This window comes from Grampus griseus, assembly GCF_964374135.1.
Source record: "Grampus griseus genome assembly, chromosome: 12".
NCBI classification, from domain to species: domain Eukaryota; kingdom Metazoa; phylum Chordata; class Mammalia; order Artiodactyla; family Delphinidae; genus Grampus; species Grampus griseus.
In genome coordinates, this window is record NC_139006.1 from 15,802,635 (window position 1) to 15,820,768 (window position 18,134).

The following is an 18,134-nucleotide window of genomic DNA, read 5'->3' on the forward strand; positions in this document are numbered from 1 at the left end:
GGATTCCCATATTGTATCTGATTGTCTGACAATAGCTCATTTTTTCATAGAAACTTGCAAGAGGTTTTGAAAAATAATAATACACACATTTTTGGTATTTTTAAAGACTTTGTTTCTAACTTTAAAAAGTTTTGATTACAAAAGTAGTAGACACCTATTGTAAAAGAGTACACAAGTGGGTATGGTCTTTTCCCCTTTCCCAGCCCCATTCCTGCAGAAGTAAGTAGGTACGTGCTGTTGGCACTTTGCAGTCTGTATTTCTACATACCACCTAAACAGTCATATGTGTGTGTATGGAAATACATAGTAGTGATTTTTAAAAAAAATATATGAAAAGGTATAATACATGCTTTTCTGGCTTTAATTATTTGTTATCTTGGACATTTTACCATGTCAGTTATATACACACCCCATTTGTTTTAAGGGCTGCATAATATTCCACAGTATTGTATCAGTGTACCAGATTTATTTATATGCTCTGAGTACATAATATATTATGCATAACAATGATGACATAAATATCTTGGGACACAATTGTTTGGGTACTTATTTGAGTATTTCCTTGGGGTTAAATTCCTAGCAATGAAATTATTTGGTAAAGAATATACATATGCATTTTCTTTTAACTCTCTCAAATACTTAAAAAAATTATTATTATTTTATTTAACTATAGTTGATTTACAATACTGTGTTAGTTTCAGGTGTACAGCTTCAGATTCTTTTCCATTATAGATTATTGTGCATTTTAAATCTATAAGGGTCTTTCTTTTTAGGAGCCTAAAAAGTCTTTTTATTTTGTTGCTCAAATGAAGACTGAGAATTAAAAGATGATCAGGATTATGAGAATAAAACCTGGTACTTGTTATGAAGGTGCATTTCTACCATGCACATTGGTCTTTTAGTCTATAATGGCACAAGTTCTTTTAAACCATCCACTTGAAGTCTTATTTTTATTGTGCCAATGGCCTATCTCTGGAAAGGCGTAGCTGGTGTTTATTTATTTTTTAAACAGTTATCCCATATTTTATTTTATTTATTTTTTAAAAATTATTTATTTATTTATTTGGTTGCGCTGGGTCTTAGTTGCGGCAGGCAGCCTCCTTAGTTGCGGCTCACAGGCTCCTTAGTTGCAGCACGTGGACTTCCTTAGTTGTGGCATGTGAACTCTTAATTGCGGCGTGCATGTGGGATCTAGTTCCCTGACCATGGATTAACTCAGGCCACCTGCACTGGAAGTGTGGAGTCTTAACCACTGGACCACCAGGGAAGTCCCCGTAGCTGGTGTTTAGACCCTAGAATATATAATTTATAAGTCTGCCTTTTATGTTTTGAAGACAATAGAGCAGTAGTTGTGTGGCTTTTTAAAGAGCTTAAAATAGGGCTTCCCTGGTGGCACAGTGGTTGGGAGTCTGCCTCCCAATGCAGGGGACACAGGTTCAAGCCCTGGTCCAGGAAGATCCCACATGCTGCGGAGCAGCTAAGTCCATGAGCCACAACTGCTGAGCCTGCGCTCTAGGGCCCACGAGCCACAACTACTGAGCCCACGTGCCACAACTACTGAAACCCGTGCGCCTAGAGCCTGTGCTCCACTACAAGAGAAGCCACTGTAATGAGAAGCCTGCGCACTGCAACGAAGAGTAGTCCCCGCTCGCCACAACTAGAGAAAGCCTGAGGGCAGCAACAAAGACCCAATGCAGCCAAAAACAATAAATAAATAAAATAAAATAAAATAAAGAGCTTAAAACAGATATTCTTTGGTGTTTGTTTCATTGGGGTGGGGGAGCTTTCTGGGTTAAGTCTTTATATTTGCCTATTCTTTATTAGATTGTGCATTGTGTTCCTAAAAATAACGTTGAAATAAAAGCTGAATAAAACCATAAACTATTTTTCTGTTTTCAGATGTCTTTAGTAAATGTAAAGGTGATCTCTTAGAAGTTAAAGATGGTAACTTGAAAACACATCCTACTCTTTTAGAAAATCTAGTCTTCTTGGTTGAGGTATGTTTTTGTTCTCTTTGTGAAAAACTCAGTTTTCCTTAATTGTATGCAGGATTAATTTTTCAAAAATGAACAGGTAATAGGCACCTTATGCCTGTAATTTAACCCTTCACTCCCACCTTTTGTTAATTGAAAAGCAGTTTCAGTTTTCTGAACTAATTCCTTCCAAGGGTATCAGGAGAATTTCATTCATAATGTTAGGGTAAAACTTCTTGAAATTTGCTTTACAAATCTTTAAAGATTCCTCAGATTCACTGCAAATCTAGCTCTCTTCTGTTCATTTTCCTTTTTGACTCAACTATCATGTAGTTTAAGTTAATTCTGCCAGCTTTCTAAATTTGTTGCTGCTGTTCACTAATTGCTGAGATTCTGCATTATGAAAGAGAATCCAGGAGCTGATGTAGCAAAACACTTTTTTTCTTTTAGCCAGAGAGAGAAAGAAGGATCACAAACACTCATAATCCATTATCTTTTTTCCGTTTATTTTGTCACATGTTTATTTACTTTCTTTTTCTACTAGTCTGTAAGCTTCCTGAAGACAATATTCTCTGTTTTGGTGACATTTTAAGTGCCTAAGAGATACTTAATGAGTGAATGAGAAATAATTGCGTGTATATATGTACATGAATACGCTGTAGCATAGGTGAAGACGTGTAAACACCTAACTTAATTCAAAGGAGAATATGTGCTGACCAACTGGGGAGATTTCTTCATACACAATTTAAGGTTTGTAGGTGAGGCAGTATCTTACCTGGATGGAGAGGTGGGTGGGGAGAGGCATATTTTACAGAACCTTTGGATTCCATACCTAGGAATTTGGACTTTTCACTTCAGTGAAAAGGATGTTAATGGATCCCCATCTCCTGCAAGGAAGTGAAAGAAAATTGGGCTGAGTAGAGCAGGTGTCCTGAACCCCCGGGCCACGGACTGTTAACCAGTCTGTTAACAGACTGTTAGGAACTGGGCCGTACAGCAGGAGGTGAGCAGCAGGTGAGCGAAGCTTCGTCTGTGTTTACAACTGCTCCCCATCACTTGCATTACCGCCTGAGCTCTGCCTCCTGTCAGATCAGCAGCGGCATTAGATTCTCATAGGAGCGCGAACCCTACTGTGAACTGTAGGATCTAGGTTGCGTGCTCCGCATGAGAATCTAAATGCCTGATGATCTGAGGTGGAGCTGAGGCAGTGATACTAGCACTGGGGAGTGGCTGCAAATACAGATTATCATGAGCAGAGAGGTTTGACTGCACAGAGACCATAATAAATCAGTTGCTTGCAGACTCATATCAAAACCCTATCAGTGAGTGGCAAGTGAACAAACAAGCTCAGGGCTCCCACTGATTCTGCATTATGGTGAGTTGTATAATTATTTCATTATATATTACAGTGTTATTATAATAGAAATAAAGTGCACAATAAACGTAATGAGCCTGAATCATCGCCAAACCATCCCCCCGTCCATGGAAAAATTGTCTTCCACGAAACCAGTCCCTGGTGCCAAAAAGGTTGGGGACCACTGGAGTAGAGGATGAGTTTAGAGCTGGGAGAGCCAGAAGAAAGAATAAAGACAGTATTCTGAGTGGGAGATGAAGAAGACCTGGATCAGTGTGGTGATTGTAGAAATTAGAGAGTGGAGAGTTACAAGAGAACTTGAAGAGATTTGCATAGAAGAGCTGTTTGCATAGAATTTGTATAGTTCATAATCTTTGTTATTGATAGATATCTTGAGTGTAATCCTTATTGATGAATTTGCAATTTTTCCTCTTTCAGACTATTTCTATTATCCTTTGGGTGTCCAGTTACTGTGAGAGTGTCCTGCGACCATACAAATTAAATTTACAGAAAAAGAAGAAGAAGAAAAAAGAAACCAGCATCATCATGGTAATAACAGAGAAAACACAAGTAACAATCTGGCTGCATGCTGCCTTTTCTTTTCACTGTTTTCCTGCATTTTGTAAGAAATCATAGGACCCAATATGCATTCCTTTTCTCTCCCCAGCTTTAAAAAAAAAATACACACCTGCAGAAAAGCTGGAAGACTAGTATAATGACACCCAGACATCCTTACCTAGATTCACCACTTGTTAACAATTTGCCACATTGGCTTTATCTCTCCCTCCCCCTCCCCTCCCCCTCCCCCTCTCCCCCTCTCCCTCTCCTCTCTCCCTCTCTCTCTCTCTCTCTCTTTCTCTCTCTCTCTCTCTCTCTCATTCTCTACCTCCCCCACCCCCATTTGTTGAACCATTTGAAAGAAAAGTACAGACTGTGATACTTAACACACCAGGGTAGAACAGGGGCAGTCTCCTACAAAACCATAATACTCAAGATATTTTTATACTCAAGATATTTAATATTGATACAATAATATTATAATGTCCATATTAACCTTTTCCTTGTTATCCCAGTTACATCCTGTATAGTCTTTTTCAAAATACTAGAATCCTACTAAGGATCTGACACAGCTTTTAGTTGTCATTTCTCTGTACCTTTCTTTCATCAAGCGTACTTCCTTAGCTTTTGTTTGTCTTTATTATTGAAAAGTCTAGCAAGGTTTTTGGTAGACTATCCCACAGTCTGGATTTGGCTAATTGTTTCCATAGATTTAGGTTAAACATAGATGCTGTGTCCTTTTTAGCAGTTAAATTAGGAGGCACTAATGTTGTTATGTCCCATTATTGATAATTTCAGGTTTAATTATTTGATAAAGGAAGTGTCTGCCGGATTTCTTTATTGTAAGAGTGTCTTTCCTCCCCGTGTAATTAATCTGTGAGATGATGCTTTGAGACTCTGAATATTCTGTTCCCCACCAGCCTTTCACCCACTGGTTTTAACATCCATTGTTAGTCTAACTTGCATGAATCATTTATTTCTTTGGTGGTTCCACAATGGTGATTTAAAAAAATTCTACCAATCATTTATCATTTATTAACTGGCATTCTGTAAAAATAGAGCTGTATATTTTTAATATCACTATTTTAGTATCACTGTGGACTCATTCTTTTTTAAATTTACCTTGTAAACCATTATCATCATTTTCTTTTGGATGCACAGATTTGGCTAATGGGAGCCACTTTAAGCTGGTTCCCGTCCTTGAACACTGGTCTTTGAGCCCTTACTGTCTGAAACAACAAAAATGCTCCAAGCACTTTGTACTCACCCACTGAACTGAAATCAGTCATTTTTTTCAATGAACCCTGGTTCCTTTATGGGGAATGGTATTCAAAATACCAAGATCTAGTTGTTAGGTATACTAATTGCTATTAGAGTTTTACTGTTTCTAGTTAATGGCCATGAAGAGAGACAGGAAATTTATTTACACACACACACACACACACACACACACACACACACAGAGTTTTAAATAATTAATTCTTACTGATACCTCCAGTTTTAGTCCAATATCAGTGTTCTTCCTTCCATTCCTTCCCTCATTCCATATTTGTAGTTTTCTTTTCAGAGTAAGAACCATGGTTCCCAACAGCATCAATATATTTATTCATTTGCTGTTTTACAATAAATACTAAATAGTTTTGGAATTAGTACATTGGTTCCACTACCAGTTCCAATAACAAACCCACTAAATAAAGTTCAAAATTTTGCATTTCTTTTTTGTCCTTAGAATATGTTCCAGTGAATGTAGACAGTTGAGGTACTCTGTAAAAGCACTGGAATTAAAAACTCAGATTATATTAGTGTGATGTAAATAAGATTCATCTATTTCTGTTTGTATTCAATTTTGGAGTTTCCTCCCATCTTAATTGATTTAATTTTTGCATGTGTAAAACATTAACATAATTTATATCCTTTTCATAAGGAAAGATGTTTAGGATTTATTCTCTAATGGCATGCTGTTTTGTTAATGTTCGAATTTATCTTATTATTAATGGAAGATTCTTGTTCACTGTAGGAATATAGTAACATTGTCGTTTGAAAATGTTGATGGATTTATTAGTAATATTAACTTCCTGCACAATTCAGTGACAATTTTAGATTTGACACTTGTCCTGAGTGTTGCCATTCATTCATTTCTCTCCTTCACTTTGTTCAAGATAATTTAACAGACCATGAGTGCAGTTTGAAAGAATTGATTAGAGTTGTGTGATTACTTTCTCTTCTAATGAAAACCTACACTCCTAGTACTTGTCAATAGCTTTTGGTATTTGAATTTTGTGAGAGTTTTTGTAGTTATTGCTTTTCTAATTTCCAAAAATGAGAATAGCCGCCTATTTTTCTGATTGTCAGTGTAACCTAAATATATGAATAAAGTGAAGATCACCCGTTTTCCCAGCAAACAGAGATAGCCACTGCATACAAACCAGAATCATGCTCTGTAGAAAGTTCTGCAACTTTGCTATTTGTTTTTGTTTTCACTTAATAGGGTATCTTAGACATCTCTTCATTTCAGCAAATATAGATGTATCTCATTACTTTTAATGGTTATGTACTATCCTGTTATATTAATATATCATAACTTATTCCCATTGTTGAATGTTTAGTTCTGATTTTCTTTTAATATTATAAATAGTGCTGCTATTAAAATATGGACAGGGCTTCCCTGGTGGCGCAGTGGTTGAGAGTCCGCCTGCCGATGCAGGGGGGCGGGTTTGTGCCCCAGTCCGGGGGGATCCCACGTGCCGCGGAGCGGCTGGGCCTGTGAGCCATGGCTGCTGAGCCTGCGCGTCCAGAGCCTGTGCTCTGCAGCGGGAGAGGCCACAGCAGTGAGAGGCCCGCGTACCGCAAAAAAAAAAAAAAAAAAAAGGACAAACACAAGATGAATTTATAGTATGATTTCCTTAGGCTATCTCTTAGATCTGACATTACTATGTATACAGGTTTCCCTGCTATCCAGAAGTATAGCATTCCTTTGAAACCTTTCGTAAGCCCAGGTGGCATAAAGGGAAGAAGCAATTACCTTAGGACAATGGATGCACAAAGTAAATTGAGATAAAGCACAGATGCTTACAGACATAGTTCACCGCTGTGGCGGCTTGATGTTGAGTGGCACTTCCGGTGCCACTCTTGCTGCTAAGGGTGTGCGCTGCTTCTGTAACAGCTTGCTGCAAACGCTTTTCGCCCTTTTTCCTGTGAAAGCAAAAATCCTCTTTGGATTTCTTTTGGTTAGCCAAAACAGGTACTAATGTAGGTTTTTCGTGAAAGCTAAGTGGCGTGAAGCGAACTTTCAAAAAGCTGGAGTTACCTGTTTTTACATTCCCCAGTGGTGTGGTGTGTCTGTATCCTTACCCATTTGATAGGCAAACATTGGTACTCTCCTTTTTCCAATTTGCGTTAAAAAAATTCTATTGATGTTGCACCTTCAAAGAAGACTTCTTGAGTGAAAAGCTGGCCTTAACTAGTTGATTGGCTAGGTTTCTTGTGTTTATCTGTTTTTTAAATTGTATCACTGCTGGGATTTCTTTGATATTGTTTCTGTCTTTGCCCAAGTTTCCTATTGTGGTGGTAGTATTTTTTCCATTGATATGTTTTGAGCTATTAGACTCTTAACATAGTAGTGTTAACACAATCCTTTTTCATATATGATGCAGTTTTTTTCAGTTTGACATGTCTTTTAACTTGAGTGGTTTTTTTGTCAGTATAGTAGTTTTTAAAAAATAAGATTTTTTGTCATGCCTAACTCCTTTGAATTAATGCTTAGATCATTGGTTTTATGGTTTTATCCTTTTTCTAATGGGATTTGGACTCCAAATTTGCTGCTAATCACCACTTTATGTTTATCCCACAAATTTGGTACTTCATATCTTCATCTGACATAGCAAACATTTTTTTCTAATACTTCTTGTGATTTATTCTTTGACCATTGTTTTGTTTAGGTGCTATTCAATAATTTCCAAATGTATGGTGATTAAAAAATTTTTTTTAGTTCTTGTATAATTTTTAAAGGTTACTTTCCATTTACAGATATTACAAAATATTGGCTATATGCCCCATGTTGTACAATACGTCATTGAGCCTATCTTAACCCAGTAGTTTGTACCTCCCACTCCCCCACCCACCTATTGCCCCTCCCCCAAGATTTTTTTTAACAGTTCTTAGGTTAGTATTATGTTTAGAAAGACCTTTTCAATTTATGATCGCAAAAGCCACTACCTAAATCCTCTTCTGGTGCGTCGATGGATTTTTTAAAAAAATTTAAGTATTTAAATCTGTCTGGAATTTATTTTGTTATTTATTATTTTATTTATTTTATATTTCACAATATGTCTAGCTAGCTATTCAGTACCATTCATCCACTTGAAAACCACTGTTTTGAAAGGTAACCATTTAAATTCCTTTATATTCTTTGCTCTATCTTGGGATTTGTGTTCTTTCAGTCTTTGTCAATTTACTTATATGCCAGTCCCATCGGGATTTGATGTAACTTTATAATATACCCTAATATCTATTAGGGCAAGTTCCCCTTAACGGCTCTTTTTCAGAATTTTCTTGATTGTTGTCACCCATCATTTTTTCCATTAGAATTTAGAATTTCTGATTCTGTTATTAACATTAGAGGAAATCTCAAAGACATAAAGAGAAGAAATGAAGACTTGGTTCTTCTCATCTCCTTTAGTGTTCTAGGAGATTCCCAACCTGAAGTTGAATAATGACCAACTAAGATTTTTTATTTGTTTTTTCACCTCTGCTTCCCCAGAGTGAAATAAAACCACACTGAAAAAAAGTCATCATTACTGAGTTAGCATTTGGTGGCTATTAAATTTACCTTGGTTTGAGAGACTCTCTTAATATCCAAAACTATATCTATCCTTGTTACTATTTTTTTTTGCGGGGACTACACCACACACCATGTGGGATCTTATTTCCCCAACCAGGGATTGAACCCGTGCCCCCTGCTGTGGAAGTGCAGAATCTTAACCACTGGATCTCCAGGGAAGTCCCATCCTGTTACTATTAATAGAATTAAGTAATGCTATAGCATGAAATTAGTATATCTTATGTGATATAGCATGGTAGAAATACGTTTGATAATCTTTCAACTTTTTAAAAATCTTTTTTTCCAGCCACCTGTCTTTACCAGTTTCCAAGACTATGTTACTGGGCTTCAGACTTTAATTTCGAATGTTGTGGATCATATTAAAGGACTTGAAACACATCTAATTGCACTTAAACTTGAAGAACTTATTTTAGAAGACACTTCCCTCTCACTGGTAAGAGACTGTATGGTAAGAGACTATAGTTGATCAGCAATAAGTTATATATAGATATTCAAGTGTTCTTATTGTTATCACAGGGACAAGTTAATTTTTAATTCATTATTCTCTCCTTATGGGAATTGTGATTAGAAGGTGCCTGGCACTGGTTTTTTGCTGTGGTCTTGGTGGTGGTGGTGTCTCCTCTCCCTTCATCCCCCCTCCCGCTTTCCACCTTTGAATACATTTTTGGGGGTGTTCTTTTACTATGAAAACAACTGATGAATTGTTGAAGAGTAGAATTAGTATTGTCCCTGTTTTGAGCACCATAGGAAACCAGCCATACTTTTGAGATTCAGGGACAATCTCCTTGACTGAGAACTTACCTGCTGTTGGATTGGCTGGTTTCTTTGCCAGCCCAGCAGTTATCACATGGAAAAGGAAAGATGCTGGACATCAGAACTAATTATGTCAGTAATAATGAGGCCAGAGCAAGCCAGCCAAAAAGGAATGGAAACAAGTATGGAATCAAAGGTACTAGTCAGTTTTCTCCTGATCATTATTTTAGGCTGGTTTCTTAAAATTCTGCTAGCAAAATCCCTGATAAAGTCTCACTTTTAAAAATGTGGATTCTTGGGCTTCCCTGGTGGCGCAGTGGTTGAGGGTCCGCCTGCCGATGCAGGGGACGCGGGTTCGTGCCCCGGTCTGGGAGGATCCCACATGCCGCGGAGTGACTAGGCCCGTGAGCCATGGCCACCGAGCCTGCGCGTCCGGAGCCTGTGCTCCGCAACCGGAGAGGCCACAACAGTGAGAGGCCCGTGTACCAAGAAAAAAAAAAAAAGTGGATTCTTTTAAAAAAGTTAATTAAATAAAACAAACAAATGGTGTCAGGTGAGTTAACATGCACCAGCTTGGAGTAGGTTTAGGATTTTGATAGGAGCCAGAAGAGCAATGGTGGAGCCACCTGATTCTGGCTAGTTGTTCCAGTGATGAAACTCCGATCATGAGGAAATGCTTTCCTTGAGTAGTTTGACCTAAGCCTCTGCTGATGAGGAAGCTCATCCAGCAATCTGAGGGCAGGCATCATCCTAGCCTAAGACCTCCACCCAGGCCCTTCTAGGGAAGGGAGTGAATGGAATCTTGCTTGGCACACCAGCTTTAAAAGGTTGTAAGCCCCTCTTTTGTAAAATGTCAACATGTTAGAGCTTTGAAAAAAGGGCTTACTGTGGGAAAGGGCTCAGAGCATTTAACATTTCCAAAGACTGATTAAAGAAAGCAGACAAGTGTTGGCTAGAAGTTTGGTTTTAGCCAGTTAAGCTATGTATTCAACTGCTTTCTTATGTGCACTAGAATGAATATAGACTTCAGTGGTAATTAGAGGTACTGATTGATGGATTATTAATTCTTTAGTATTTTTGTCTTCCTTTTTTTAAGCCTTACATTGTTTTAAAAAGTAAAATATGTACATGGTAAAAAAATTCAGAGTAAAGAAAGAAAATCCAGTGAATTGCCTCCTTTCCATTCTAACCCATTCCCTAGTTCCCTTTTTAGAAGGAACTGCTGTTATCAATGATTTCTTGTGTAATCTTCCTGAGTTAGAGAACCCATTTGCAAGTACGTTATGACCGTGCCCCTCCCCCCCACATCTTGCCTTTAAACACAAATGATAGCGTATTATACATATTGTTTAGTCTCTTGTTTTTCTGTTTAGTCTCTAGGAGATCGTTACATATAAGTAACTTATCTACCTTGTTCCTTTTAACTGCTCTGTAGTGTTTCACTGTTTCTCTACAGACAAAAACGTATGCTTGTTACAAGAGAATTAGAAAATAGAGAGTAGCACCTCCCAGTCCCACCATCCAGAACCACCTCCACCTCTCCCTCTTCTCTATCACCTTTAAACACATTTGTGTCTGCCATTAGCCTTTATGACTTCCAGGTACTTGGTTACCCAGTAAAGGCCTAGTAATTAAATCCTTGTGAAACAGGTACATCCCAGGCAGGAATCTGCCTTCCGCCCCCACATGCATGCCAAAAGGTCTTTGCTAGTCCTTTTGGACCCCTTTTACCTATAAAGAGATCTGGTAATTCATAGTAGTAGATTTGGCGCTGTTTAATTTTTGACTTTTTAGATTAAATGCAAACTCATTCTGTGCTCTAAACTCCCATCCCCTTTTGTGAATAGTATAGAAAAGTAAGAACTCGAAATTATAGTACCTATTTTTTAAAATCTTAAGGATTGCACACTTGGACAGATGTCACATTGCTTCATGTGGTTGGGCTTTGCCGGACATCTTGGAGATTTTCAATAAGTAGATATAAATTTATTGAGCTCACTATTGTTGGGCTTAAAGCTTGTAGAAATATAATGATCAAAGACCTACTGTAGAGAGTCTGGCTGTAGAGCGATGCATACAAATTACTAAATTGGAGATACGATATAGGCACAGAAATCTGAGTGAGTCAAAAAGAGTCTCACTGGAAAGGGGACATCTGAGGATTAATAAATTTTCACCAGGCAGACAGGAATGGAGGAAAGGAATCCCAAGCAGGAGGAGGCACAGACAACAGCACAGAGGCAGGAAAGTGAATTGTGTGGTGCACCATGAGTCATTTGGCAGAGCCAGAGCCCATGGTGATTTCGGACGCAGGCAGTAGTAAGCGGCAGCTTGCATCAAGCAACAGTGAGCAGTAGTAGGAAGCAAGATCTTAGTTCCCAGACTGGGAGTCCTAACCACTGGACCACAGGGGCCAGCAGCTAGGGCCTGGGTCCCTAGTCCTTACATGCCTTGGCAAGAAAGAATTCAGGCAAGGAGGCAGAAGGTAAAGAAAAGTAAAAAGTTTATTGGAAAAGCAAAGTACATGCGGAAAGATGCACAGGCGAACTCAGAGAGTAGCGCCTTTGGGAAGTTTAAATCCTTTATAAGGTGTCAGTCTTCCGGGTCTTTGTCTTCTTTTTGGCCAGTTGTATTGTTTTGACTCCAGGGCTAATTTGTTTCTGGACCCTCCCCTGGGTGCGCACGCACCTCTAAGTTAAGATGGATCCCACTGCAAAGGCCTCTGGGAGGAGATGGCAGGACTTACTATGGTCTGGCATCTCCTGCCTTTTTGACGCTGTGTAGGCTTTTGCACATGCGTAGTGTTTCCCTTGCCCCAAGGATGGGAGGTGTGTGACCTCTGGATCATTTAATAGGGTTTAGTCCCAGTCTGTCCCTGCCATAAAAATGCCCAGTGTTCGGTTATTTACCCTGTTCCTGTTTTTTTGGGTTTTTTTGTTTTTTTGTTTTTTTTGCGGTACGCGGGCCTCTCACTGCTGTAACCCCTCCCGTTGCGGAGCACAGGCTCCGGACACGCAGGCTCAGCGGCCATGGCTCACGGGCCCAGCTGCTCCACGGCATGTGGGATCTTCCCGGACCGAGGCACGAACCCGTATCCCCTGCATCCGCAGGCAGACTCTCAACCACTGCGCCACCAGGGAAGCCCCTGTTGCTGGTTTTTATATTGAGGTGCACATCTCGAAATATAGACAGGAGTCTAGTCATAAACATGTAGTCCTGGAGCCCGTTTGTCTCTTGCTTCAGGAAATGTAAATAGGGACTGATAATGAATGTCCAGCCTGGAGCTCATCTTCTCCTCATCCCATGAGGTGTGAACAGGAGGCCAGTTGTAAATGCCTAGCCTGGAGCCCATCTATCTCCTGCCTCAGTGGTATGTGGGAAGGACTGTTGGATACAAAGGTGACAGGCATAGTAGCCCTGCTGTTGTCAAGAGGATTGAGTGGTTGTTCTTGTTGAAAGATCTATCTGCCTCCTGAAATGAGGAATAAGATTTCTCATTTTGATTATTCTAGAGGTTATCCTTAACTCTGGGCTACTTGCTAGATTTTCCAAGCCCTGGTTCTGTCTTCATCTTTTGACCTTGGGAAAGTCGCTTAACCTCTTTGGGCCTCAATTTCTTTATTTGGAAAATGGAAATCATAATAATGTTAATGCAAGCTCGCATGCCCAGTGCACAGTGAGCCGAAACAAACTGAAACATTGGAGTTTGGAGCAGAGAAAGGTTTATTGCAAGACCATGCAAGGAGACGGGTGGCTCATGCCCTAAAAGCCCAGAACTCCCTGAAGGGTTTCAGCAAAGCATTTTTAAAAGCCAGGTGAGGGAGGAGGGTCGCAGGGTGTGTGATCAGATCGTGCACAGTTCTCTGATTGGCTGATGATGGGGGAACAGGGTGGTGTCACAGGGGTTAACTTTATCAGTCCTTAGGCTCCAGGAGGCCTGGGGCTTATGTGCTCATGGTCATCAAGTAGTTAACATCTTCCATTTGGTGGGGGGATTGATTTCACATCTGCAAAACAACTCAGGAAATTTGCATCAAATACTATTATCTAGGTACTTCAGAGAAGAGCTAAAGCAGAGGATATGGGGGAAGGCCTGTCCCAGGAAGGCCCCATAGTGTCCTGCTCAGATAAAATAATACCTACTTCATAGGGTTATAGTGAAGATTAAACAAAACAATAATGGCTGTATATTGCCTTATTTTGTTAAAGTCATGATACATATAACATACTGAGCAGCACGGGCCACCAAATATTGGATCCATGTAGTGCTTAGTACTTTCTTTTGGGTTAAAAAAAAAAAAAGAAAAAAAAACAACTTCAGTTCCATTTACATTAGGTTCACTTTTTTCTTTCCTTCCTTTCTTTCTAAACTTGAAACACTATGAACAAGGCCTCTGGAGTACTACCTCTAGTCCTGGTCCCCTTTCCTCTTCCCTAGCGGTATCCACTGAAACTGGTTGTATGCCAAGACACCCTCCCCTCCTTATTAAAATATTTATTTATTTTGGTTGCACCAGGTCTTTGTTGCAGCATGTGGGATCTTTTAGTTGCAGCATGTGGGCTCATAGTTGTGGCATTCGAACTCTTAGTTGTGGCATGCATGTGGGATCTAGTTCCCAACTAGGGATTGAACCTGAGCCACCTGCATTGGGAGCGTGGAGTCTTAGCCACTGGACCACCAGGGAAGTGTCCTCCTCCCCACCCTTTTTTTAAAATCCATCTGGTCTTAATGTAACTTTATAATGTACTCTAACATCTGTTAGGTTTTTTTAAAGTAAATTATATACACTTTATTTTATTCAGAAGCATAAATTCAACCAATGAGTTCTTCACTCAACCAATATTCAAGAGTTCTGTCCAGGCTACTGCACCTAGATCAATCTTGTTCTTTTAAACAACTGTATAGTGTTCTAAATATGAATGTACCACATCCATTGGACATATTTTAGGTTGTTTCTATACATTTGCTTTTACATATAGTACTGAATGAAATGTATTTGTGTACATACCTTTTTATGCACTTGTTGGGTCATAAAATGACCCACTTGTTGGGTCAGAAACTTGTTGGTTTCTTTTGGGCTTTAAAGTACTGCCAACTTCATGTAAAGCTAACCAGTTTTCAGCCAACCTTCTTTCTGTGTTTGAACACTCCATCCCCTTTATTTTTTGTGCTTTCTACCACAGGTCAAACGTGCAGCAAATATTTAACTCACATATTTGAGCAGCCTTAGGAAAACTGGTCTTTTTTAGTTGTTTGGCCTCTGGAACATGATCGTGGACTTTGTCAACATGGAGGGAGGCCTGTCAATATTGTAACTAGAAAAGATGATACTGGTAAATTTGATGCCTTTAAAAAGTGGCTGTGATAAGTCTAAATGAATAATAAATTTCTACTTTTTTTCCGATGAAACTAATAATAAGAAATCTCAATTTTTCCACTTTGTACAGCTCATAACAAAATAGTAGTAATTTTATGGCTAAAGTACTTAGTAATAATTTTCTAACTTTTTTTCTTTTTTTTAAAAAAGTATTTATTTATTTATTTATTTATGGCTGTGTTGGGTCTTCGTTTCTGTGTGAGGGCTTTCTCTAGAAGCGGCAAGCGGGAGCCACTCTTCATCGCGGTGCACGGGCCTCTCACTATCGTGGCCTCTCTTGTTGCGGAGCACAGGCTCCAGACGCGCAGGCTCAGTGGTTGTGGCTCACGGGCCCAGTTGCTCCACGGCATGTGGGATCTTCCCAGACCAGGGCTCAAACCCGTGTCCCCTTCATTGGCAGGCAGATTCTCAACCACTGCGCCACCAGGGAAGCCCCTAACTTTTTCTCTTGATGAAAACTAGAAATCAGAAATCTCGCTTTTCCGACTTGATATAATTTATAACAAAGGTTACTTGAAAGATTGGTAATGCTAAAGCAACAGGGGTCTCAGTGAAAAGTCACATGGAAAAATATACATCTGTGATGAATTTAGCCATCTTTGCATTTAATGAAATTGAAAATGACCCACTCTATTCTGATGGAGCTTGCAGTGAGACCAGAGGTAGTGGTAACTTTAATTTATACCTGAGGATCTCTAATCTGGGGGAATGCTTTCTGAGCAAGACCACTAATTCTTGTTTCCTTTGTAGGAAGAGAGAAAATTTTCAAAGACTGTACAAGGGAAGGTGCAGAGCAGTTACCTGCACTCACTTCTGGAAATTGGGGAGCTGCTGAAAAAAAGACTTGAGACTACAAAGAAACTAAAAATTTAAGTTAGTGTGAACCACAAGCACTGATGACTCTACAACAGAAAATGACATCATCTTCCCAGGCAAAAGCTACATCTGATTGACCATCATTTTAATCCAGAACTTCCTCATAAAATGCATGAAGGACTTTGATCGTGAATTAATTTTTTAGGTATTAAATGTGTACAACTGATTAAATTATTGTATATAAACCAGAAGCAGGACCCTTATCTGGGTTTGACCACTTTTTATACATGTTCATATGCATATGGCAGCCACAAGAGAACCCCACTCTTCTTCCCTTCTATCACCAGAAACATCTGGTGGGGTGGGGGGAAAGCAGCAATAGAAATTAAGCATAAAGCATTGACCTCAGAGCAGCTGAATGGCCCTACCATTATAGCAGTGCGTGTTTTGGTCTGGTCCTTGAGCCTTAGGAAGCAGAAAGCAGAAGAAGAGGGGGACCATGATTGGGAGCAGGCCCTCTTTCCACATTAGCAGTTTAGTTTTGAGGCTTCCTCAAATGCTTGGCTCCCACAGAACCCAAGGCAGGTACCCAAAGGACCTCAGATGAAATTTGGCATAAGCACCTGCCACTGAAGGACATCACTCCGATGCCCACAGGCTGTCGGTTTTCAGCTTAATAATCCCAATGGCCGAGACATCCCCATCCTAGCTCCTGTGAGAGTTAAATCAGAAGTAGCCTTCTGTTACCTTACAGCTGTTTGGAGGGGAAAGTAGTGCAGACCACTGATAAGCCTGCTGAGGACTAGCTTGCTGTCTTTTGTCTACTTGGGAAAGACGGGAATCACTGTTTTAAAGAAGAGAGGTGTACATAATTTATGCAGGCAAGTCTAATACCAGTGTCATTGGTTTTGTGAGCTATATATATATATGTATATGCTTTTACATATATACGTATATTTTCAACCGTATATACATGTATATGTAAATGTATATACATGTATATATGCTTGAAAGTAAAGATTTAATACTTTAGTGTTTTTTAAGTGGGAGGTTTGAGAAGGAAGAAAGGAAGGAATGTATATTAATATGGATTTAACCTAGATTTTAAGATTTAGGCTGGCAAAAGAAATGTTATCAGTTGGGCTTGAGGTTCAGTTTACCTTTTTCAAACTTGAGAATTATTACCAGGATGGTGTTTACTTTGTTCATCTGGAGCTCCCCAAGACTATGGCTTCAGAGGTTGGTTTGACAGAAAAGATAAACATTGCTCTTGAAAATGTTACACATTTTATACAACTGCTTTGGTAACTTTTTTGTGTTTGAATCTGTGCCTCTGTTTTTGGTCTTTGTTACCCAAATACCGTTAAAGTTAATAATTCTGAAAAGCAAAGAAATGAATTTGATGAGGAGATTCAAATATCTGATGGAGGATTGGTCTTGAAGACCTTCAAGGTCCTTTCCAACTCACTTCTCCAGTGAAATGTGATACTTTTTTCTTTTAAAAGCAACCAAAATAGAGCTTGGAAAATCTCTGTATGCAAAGCAATTGCATTTTGTCCCTATCATTTTGACTTTCTTAGATTCACAATTTGGTAGGGTGATTAATAACTGTCTCAACTTGTAGGGAAACTTTTTTGAAAATTACTGAATTACATGGTCAAAATAAGACTTGTTGGAAATCCTAGTCTATCCAGTAATTAAAAAAAACCAGTTTTGATGTTAATTGGTAGCCACAACTGTTATACCCCACCCCAAAAGAAAAGAACTGCCTTGAACAAGATGAATTAAAAATTCTGATTGATTCTGAATCTAACTTAATAACATCATAATTTCATAAAACTATGGTCTATTTAGATGGAACTTTGTGTATGGGGTTGGGGGTATGTGTGTATGGCATGTGTTCTTGAAATGATGTTTCTTTGAATATCCAAAAATACTATACGTAGAAATAGAAATGTTCTTTGAAACAAGTCTATTAACTGACAGTGATCATTCTAGCATATGTGTGCTCAGTGGGCTGGCCTTGGTCCTCAGGGACAGTGTGTGACTCCAGTGGTCTACCTACCTAGTCTCTTGCCTAGGGGCATCTGGGTCCTCTACTGGTTTTAGTGACAGATAATGTTACATTGGGGTTATGCTTCCTTTGTTACATGTTGATTTCCCTACTAAATGTAGCATTTCAATTACATCCAACCTCTTACATTTTGAGATAATTGTAAAAAGAATGAAATTATGCAGAAATGGCCAATATCTTTTATTGATCTGTTCTTTTGGAAATTGTCATGCACTATAAATTGTGTACAGTTAAAAAAAAATATATATATATACACATATATTCTTACATGAGTAAAAAGCACCCTCTCCAGCAATTGTATGTAATTGGTATTTGAAGAGAATTCCCAAATAACTCATTGCTGCTGCTGCTGTTTTTAGTTTGTGTGGGTTTTTTGTTTTATTTTGTT

At 38.9% G+C, this 18,134-nt stretch overlaps 1 protein-coding gene across 3 annotated transcripts in view; it reads left to right on the forward strand.

The window, feature by feature from the left end:
* NAA25 (N-alpha-acetyltransferase 25, NatB auxiliary subunit) overlaps positions 1–17,485 on the forward strand; it is a 72,637-nt gene extending 55,152 nt beyond the window's left edge. For all 3 annotated transcript variants that reach the window (XM_082667596.1, XM_082667595.1, XM_082667594.1), the window contains 4 exons: positions 1,900–1,997; positions 3,766–3,876; positions 9,012–9,158; positions 15,607–17,485. In XM_082667596.1, coding sequence (XP_082523722.1) covers positions 1,900–1,997; positions 3,766–3,876; positions 9,012–9,158; positions 15,607–15,729 — 479 coding nt within the window. In that variant the 3' untranslated portion in view covers positions 15,730–17,485. The remainder of the gene's footprint in view (positions 1–1,899; positions 1,998–3,765; positions 3,877–9,011; positions 9,159–15,606) is intronic.
* Positions 17,486–18,134: the final 649 nt, after the last annotated feature.